Source organism: Hipposideros armiger, unplaced genomic scaffold (genome assembly GCF_001890085.2).
Source record: "Hipposideros armiger isolate ML-2016 unplaced genomic scaffold, ASM189008v1 scaffold_179, whole genome shotgun sequence".
NCBI lineage: Eukaryota > Metazoa > Chordata > Mammalia > Chiroptera > Hipposideridae > Hipposideros > Hipposideros armiger.
The window spans coordinates 2,138,465-2,146,751 of record NW_017731529.1 but is presented as its reverse complement, the minus strand read 5'-3'; the positions used below and the strand labels follow the sequence as shown (position 1 = coordinate 2,146,751).

Genomic DNA, 8,287 nt, shown 5'->3' with positions numbered 1-8,287 from the left:
TAATATTTACTTAGTATTCAATGCTATATGTTAGATGCTGTGCTGGGATTAAATTAGATGGTTGTATAAAATACCTAACAATGCTATTGTTGCCCATTTAAGAGGTAAAAAAATTGAGGCTTACATTAGTTGAATGGTCCACAGTCCCACAACTAGTTAAGGTAGCAGAGCTGAAAATCAAACTCAGGTCTTGCCACTAAACTGAGTGTGTATAAGCCAGTGTTACAGACTGAACCCTCTGGAATGGTATCTATAATTGTGTGCATTTTCTGGGGATAAGGTGAAGAGCTTTCATTAAATTCTCAAAAGGCCCACAACCCACCCCCTCTGAAAAAGGTTAACCACTGCACCATCCCATCACCAGTGTCAGAACCAGAAAATGTGCACAGGACTTCAACCCCTTTCACCAAGACTACCATTTCTCTACTACTGAGGGGGAAAAAAACTGTTTTTTCAATTTAAAATTCTCAGAGTAAATCAAGATTTCCACTCCTGGACAATTTCCAGCATCCCCTGCTACATGTTAAGTTGCACAAGAAATTGCAGTGTTCTATCAGTTTACACCCAATTCTGAGATTTCACAAATACTGACCAATGCTATTTAGTCATTCCACTTTCCAAAATGTGTTTCAATCAACCAATCCTCGCCACATTACCGGTGAAATAAGCTATCATTATATTCACTTCCGAGAAAGTAAAACACTGTCACCCTGAGGCCAGGCAATAAATCAGCTACAGAATTCAGATCAAAAGTGAGAAGTGTCCGACTTCCCTGGCCTGGAATATGCAAGACCATGTCATGTACCATAGAGCACCCTCCTAGCTACACAGAAAACATAGGACAATTAACTCTACTATCTTCTCTATCAATGACAACACTAAATTATAATCTAGTGGTAAGTCAGTAAGGTAAGGCAATGCCCCCCAGCTGCCCAGTGACAAGTGTGCTCATCTCTGAAAGTTGAGGCAGGTGTCACAGGGCGAACAAACATGTGAAAATACATGCCTGACATCTTCAAAAGGAGATGAAACCAGTAAGGAACACTGGCTCAGTCTACAGTTTGGTCAAGTAACTCAGTGGTGGGCGTGGCACTCAGTTTAACTCCTGGCATCCTGTCCCTAGGATAAATCTGAACTTTGGATCCAAACTAAATTTCTGATCAGAAAATGAGAGTATTTTTGTGGAAATGATTTTTACTTTGAAGTTCATTGGTTAAATTATTGAACTAAACCTCAGAGGAATGAAACAACTCATCTAAAGTCACACAACTCATGAGCAGAGGCGGTTCTGGAAAGCAGGTCTCCAGACACCTGGGCAGGATCCTTGTAGTCCTCCAAGGGGAACTGGAGAACCGATTTCGGCTACTGCCAGAGGCTAGGCCAACAACGAGCTGGGGTTTGCTCCATCCCGCCCAGGCTAGGACTGACTCCTCTCACCTGTGCCACATCTAGTCTTTGCCTCCAGGCTGGGGGCCCAGGGGGCTACTGTCAGGGCAATGGCCTCAGCTTGCATCTTCTGAGGGGAATACTAAAGCTAACCCCATTAGAAAGGAGGAAAATACCACTCTGGCACTGAGGAATCAACTCCACAAGGAGGCTGTGTTAGTGATGTTTTATTTATGGCCCTGCCTGATCAAGATGACTTCCTCACAAGAAATGTCCAAAACAAACAATCTCAAAGACATGAAAAACCTTATGCTTCCTGAATTGTCCTCCAAAGGCAGGGGGAAAAAAAAAAAGCCAGAGAAAGTCTGCGGAGAACACCAAAGTCACATGTTCAATGTGTCAGGATGTGACCCACAAGTTTTGGAGCCATCCTTCCAGGAAACCAGGATGGACACAGTGTCCCCCGAAGAAGGTGGGCCCTATTCAGTTTGGCGACCGGCGCGCATCTGTACACCCTGAAATGAGTCTGAAATGAGTCTGAAAGGGAGCTGCAGATACGCACTTCAGCGCCGCCGACCTAAGCTGGGAGTCCTCTCCAGAAGAATCGCTGCGGGGACCAGCCGAAACCACCAGCAGGCGACCCCCCGGCGCTGGCGCCACCGAAACCCCGCTGTGCAACTCCGCAGGGGCGGCTCCCACCCGTCCAAAACCCCAACACACTCTCGCTCCCTCTCACCCCCTTCCCCCTCGACCCAAGCGCTTCGGTGAGAAGCAACGGCCACTCGGAGAATCATATCTGAGTTGTGAAGACAAGCCAGGCGTCCAGATCACATCCATTCACAGACCCACCGTAGCAAATACGGACAGTAAGGACTTTGCTGCTTTGACATTTTAAAAGCACACTATCAGGCAGCATATGTGCGCGCACACACACACACACACACACACACACACACACACACACACACACGCAAGCACCACAGAGGTAACAGCCACGGGGAATGACCCACAGGGAGGCTCCTGTCATTACCCCGACTTGGGACAGAGCACTTGGGGTCCCTCCCCCTCTTCATGTCCCACTACGCCCTGCCCACTGCCCGGGTGCGGGGCGGAAAGCTGGGGTCGCCCGGCAGCCGGGACCCGGAGGGGCCGAGGTGGGGGACGGCGGCGCCCACCTCCTCGTCCTGCTCCTCCTGGGACGCGCTGCTGCCCCGGGGCGCAGGCGGCGCGGCTCCTCCGGGGGGCGGCGGCGGCTCAGAGATTCCAAGCTCCAGCACCACGCGCGCGGGAGCCCACGCGGCGGGCGGCCGGGCGCCCAGGGCGCCGCCCGGCGGCGGAGGAGGCTGCTGGCGGGAGAAGCCGCCGGGCTCCCCTTCCTCCGAAAGAGTTTCTGAGCCGGAGGAGGACTCGGCCGAGGAAGCGCCCGGCGAGGACACGGCGGCCGCCGCAAGAGCTGGAGTCCAAGCGCCGTGGCCGCTGCAGCCGCGGGGCACCGGCTCGGGCGCCTCCGAAACTTTCTCCCCCATGTCCCTCTCGGGCCCAAAGTGCGATCCGAGGGGTGGCGGGGTCCCTGCGCGTACTCAGCGCCTCCGGTGGAAACCGCAGGCTGCTGGGCTCCGGCTCGCTCTCACTGTCGCTCCCGGGCTGCGGGGAGCCCCGCCGGCGACTACATGGCCGCGGCACGGTTGCCAGAGCCTGGCGCCAAGTTGGCAGCTGCCCGAGCCCGGNGTTTCTATTCACAAATCAGAAAACACAATTGACTATCAAAGTTTGTCAAAAGAAAAATGTGATTGAACAGTTCTATAACAAATTATGCATCGATGACAGGTTTAAAAATTCAAATTAACGTTTTTGTAGGAAGAGGGAAAGAACCTGGACCTGAAAAGGACCTTTTATTTCATCACCTGTGAAGATCCAGGGGCTAATAATTTGCTTAGCGAGAAGCCAAGGCAAAGTTCAGACCTCCCAACTCCTACTCCAACACTCCTCCACTACTGATCAAATTTCCAGAATTCCTGCAATCCATTTCCACTAATGGCAGCTTTATCCTAAGCATTCATGAGTAGAGCCCAGTGTCACTGTTAATATTTTAAGGCTAACTGTCAATATAGTGTCAGAAATTAATTCCTTTTAACACGTGGCCAAAATGGATTACTGCTACAAGTGTTATTGTAATGAATACCCAAAAAATATCTAAATAGAAAACAGTTTCCCAAAGTCAACAGGAAAATAAGTATTGCTTTATAGGTAAAACCTTTCATTTGTAGAAACCTACTTAGCCCATTAACTGACAACCTAAAACCCAGGATCATAGTTTTAAATCTTAGCCCTGACCTTTACAACAGTTCTACAGACAGACACTTAATCCAAGTGCCAAATGCACAGGGACCTATCTGCTAAGCGGTGCTACATTCTTCAACAATCATTCATTCAGCCATCATTTACTGCGTGCCACATCATATACGGCTACGTGCTAGGCTCCGGGATACAGAGAGTACTAAGAGGCTGCAACAGTAGGACTGCACAGTGTTCCTCAATGGTCTGCTCAAACCCTCCTCTCTCAGTCTCTTCCCACTATTCTCTCCCTCTTCAATTGTATAACGTTGAGAGGGCCACTTAGCTGCAGCACGGTAATTAAATGCATAAATCCAGGTAAAACACTCAGAATGGTGTCTTGTCACACAATATGTTTCAACTGCCATTTTGTGCAAAGTATCACTATCTACTACTATATGCTATCCGCAGGGATTTGAGTTGATATGACATTGTTTACACTTTGAGCAGCTGACAATCTAGTGGGTGAAAGAGATTAACTATTAATTCTACTACAAAAAGAAATGTGTACAAAAAGGGAATGAGAAAACATTTGAAATACTATCAGAAAAGGCTATGCAAACTGTTAATCACCATACACATATTAACAACATATGCACAACCTGGCATACCCCAGGCACAAAGGTCGTGCAGCACAACCCTCAGAAAAACAGAACTTATCTTGCCATCTCCAACTTTTAAAGTTAAAAAAAAAATCAAGATGATCTATTTTTGTTAGCAAGCAGCACACGCAATTTTCTACTCACTTTCTACCTCTTTTTATACACTTTTATGTCTTCAGTAGTCTTGAAAGATGATTGATGCACAAAGGGAGAGCCCTAAAGCACTACAAGATGTCCAATCATTTAAAAAAAAAAAAACTAGCTTGTTCAGCACAGAATAATAAGTCCAGAAAACTATGCCACAATATCATAAGGAAAAAAGGTAAGCGACAAAGTGTGAACAAAAAGAGCTTTCAAATTAATTTTTGGTGACTCATAAAATTCACTAACCAAAAAAGGCCTTTCCCCCCAAAGTTTCTGTGTAAAAAAGGTTTTACTATAATCTTCCTTCTAGAGTGGTTTCTCATGTTCTTTTTCAAATTCCAATGACCCAGCTATAGATGGGAAGGGGAGGAAAGCAACAGGAATGAGTTAAAACAAGGAATGACAGGTAACCTAATACACAGAAAGTGATGACTCAGAAATAATTTTAAAGGAATTTAAAGCAGTAGGATTTGAGCAGGTTACAATAGTGTCATGTTGTTACTCTACTGACATAACTCTTCTCAACCAGTCTTAGTCCATAATTTTAAAACTGTTGCCCTCAGCTTTCTTCACGTAGAAATGTTTTCATTTCAAAAGAAGGACTCTTGAAAAGTGATATTGACATTTTAATACAGAAAACCAAGAGAGCTCAAAGTCATAATTTCCATTTTACCTCTTGTCCTAATAGAGAATTTGCACCATGGCTAGGACCCACGCATACCATGATTAAAGTTAGTCCTAAAAAGGTCCTAGAAGCATTTTTTGAACCATAGTCCTCTTCCCAGTCAACAATGAACGCAGGTAGCTTATTAGGGTATCTTAATACCCGTAAAACAAAAACCCAAAAAATTCCACAGAAATAAGAGGGTAAAGTTTACAAAATTAATATTTCAAACAACAGATAAACAATTTAAAGTAGCAAAACACAGGGCAAAGAGAAGATGGTCTTTCTTACTTGACAAGTAGTTTCCCTCTCATTTTCCTTTGCTCTCAAGCTCACACACACTCGCTGATTTAACATGGCGCTTCTACTTACTAGTCTGATAAGAGCCACAAGCACGGGAAGGTCGGCATTTTCTTGGGTCATCCTGATTTGTACTCTGCTCATCTGAGCTGAGTTCTCCCCCTTTGGTAAAACTTTTCAGTGGTCCTTTCACTCCAAACAAGCCTTTGGAGCTGCCCTTTTCTCTGGAGGAATTCTTCCCTCCTCTTCTTGGCTGCCTCCAAGAGAGAATCCTCACAGCTTCTCTTTTAAAAAGTGAGAAGCCTGGGGGTGATAATGACTTCAATTAAGCCTCAGGTGATTTCAGTTAAGCTCTCCAGCTAAAACAAAGGTGGGACAATGCGATTTTTTCGTGAGTTTGTTGTGTTACAGGAGCTAGACATATTCCTACGCAACTCAATTTATTTATAAAGAATGCATTTGTGAAAATAATCATTTAACCTTTATACACAAAATGGATTTCACAACTGTATTCTATTCCAATAACTTAATGTATTTTAGCTAGCAGTAATTGCCCTAGGAAGCAATTTTAAATTTGTAATTTCTGTGAATGTAAGTCTCAGTGACAGTGTACAGCAACATAAGATTTTAACCACCAATTCTAACCCAATTTTACTTTATTTCCTACCACTGGTGAGGTACTGGGGCCGTTCTTACATTGCAGAAGGTTCAGACATCTCCGCATAAAGAAATGCCTGACAAGACAAATGTTAACACCAGGTGCCCGAGATATGATGGTATTATTTTTAAAGTGAACATAGGAAGGCACAAAATTATCAGCTAGGATGGAACTACATACCTAATTTCTCAGCTTATTAAAAAAGCAGCTGACCAATTTCTAAGGCAGAGGCCAAAAGGCTGGTGAGCTTGCCATCCACCGGAAACATTACAAAATTACAAAGTCAAAAATATTAAAATTAAGTTTTAATTTTCCACATGATAGCCTATGAAATTTGTTAAGAAAAGAAAGCCAGTTTGTCAGTATTTCCATGCTCCTTCCCAACTCCCCACCTCCCCCTTACCCCAATATCAGTACAAAGCATTTAGGCTGAAAAGTTCAGCAGAAGTACCATCATCAAAATTATATCGACTATGTCCAAGAGAGGAATCGATGGGTTAGCAAAGGAGTACAGGCCTAGGGTACACATTTATAAGCTGTCTCACTGACACATGTGTCTAGTTATGAATGCAAATCATTAAATAAGCTGTGGAGCTTTTCATTAAGAGAAGTTGGAGAAGCCACCAGAAATTTCACACAAGTGCTATACACTTAAATGTGACTTTCGTGTATGTACCGCTGACCACGGTCCTGAACCAACATTTCACATTTAGGGAAGGCCTTTCTCTCCTAACCCTGGAAGCATAGGTGGCTACTGTCCAATCCTTCCCAGGAATTCTGAACCAGGTGAGAGAGCACCGAGAAAGAAGGGCTTAAGAGAGGGAAAGAAACAAGTACACGGCAGCTGTTGGAGAGAGAGATTTCTGCTTAATCATATTTTACATTATGCTGTTCCCNCATACTAATATAAATAAAATTCCATAAAAGAATATTTACCTATCCTATAAGCATTGCAGTCTAAATTTTTTATTACATATTTTGGAAAATGATAATGCTAGTTGAGATCAGCTAAATGGATTTCACACTCCACTTTGACACATACAGTGGAAAACAGAGCACATGATCATCTCCACAGCTGACCCATGAGGAAAATATGACTATGGTTCAGGCTGAGACTTTCCAGACCAAAACTGAGCAAACTCAAAACGACTCTATAAATTGAAGATGATCAGAAGGTCAGAGTAGTTCCCCAAAAGTATCCCAATTATACCTACGGACAAATTGTGGGGTATGGCCAAAACAGTAGATCAAAATCAGTTTTGATTTATCTAAATCCTACAGTTCACCTTTCTTATCTTATTAACTTATTAACTTATTAAATTATAAACATCTTTCTCAGTGGTCAGGAAAGCACCATTCCAAGAAAACTTCTTATAAATATCCCTAAGTTCGAGACTTTGGGACCGGAGATGGGTATAAAAGCATGGCTTTTTTTCCTGCAGTGTCACTGGAGGCAAAAGCCAGAAAAATAAAATGACTTCACCATAACTCCTGGGAAGCCGATGGTGTAGCTTCACATGACAGAACTGAATTAGCCTATAGATGTGAAAGGACAAAGTCAGCCTACTCCTAATCAGGATCCAGACTTTCTGTTGGACATGCTCCCACAGGTTTGGTTTAGGGACAACACCTCTGGGCACTGAGAAAGTGTTCATTGAGTTTTGTGATGGAACACTTGCCTCAGTTTTCTGTGTTGTTCTCCTAAGTGATGGGAGACATTGCCTCTGGGAGTCTCTGTTGTCTCTGAGTCTCTGCTGTTGTGGGTGGGGCCAAGGGGAGCTCCCAGTGGCCATTTGGTAGAGCTCCCAATGGCCACAGCTCTGTCTCTGAGATTGAGGATGTTCAAGGACAAGTCATCACACCCTTAGTCTATTTCTAGTGTCATGACTTTTCTCCTAAGAATTACGTTTAGAATTTAATAAAATTTTGAAATCAGTTGCCTTTCTTCCTTACATACATAAAATTAGAACATGAAAACTCAGAATGAACATTTTTGGGGGGATATTACAAGTAAACATGTTTCTATTTAATATGCTAAAAAATCTTAAACATCACATTATCTTGAGATTATGAAGATGATGATGTTATTCACCTTTGGTAGGCTTATTATCATTATTAATGATGGATTTACCTGCTGCCCTGTGACCAGGGAAGCACAGTTTCAAGACAAAGTAAACATTAATATAAAGGTGGCAAAAG

General features: G+C 43.7%; 1 protein-coding gene across 1 annotated transcript in view; it reads right to left on the bottom strand.

Annotated features, from left to right (window-relative positions):
- The window catches only part of MAST4 (microtubule associated serine/threonine kinase family member 4), a 587,203-nt gene extending 584,090 nt beyond the window's left edge, over positions 1-3,113 (bottom strand). Inside the window, exon 1 of the mRNA XM_019652425.1 lies at positions 2,562-3,113. Within this exon, the coding sequence (XP_019507970.1) occupies positions 2,562-2,912 (351 nt within the window). The 5' untranslated portion in view covers positions 2,913-3,113. The remainder of the gene's footprint in view (positions 1-2,561) is intronic.
- Between the last annotated feature and the right edge of the window lie 5,174 nt (positions 3,114-8,287).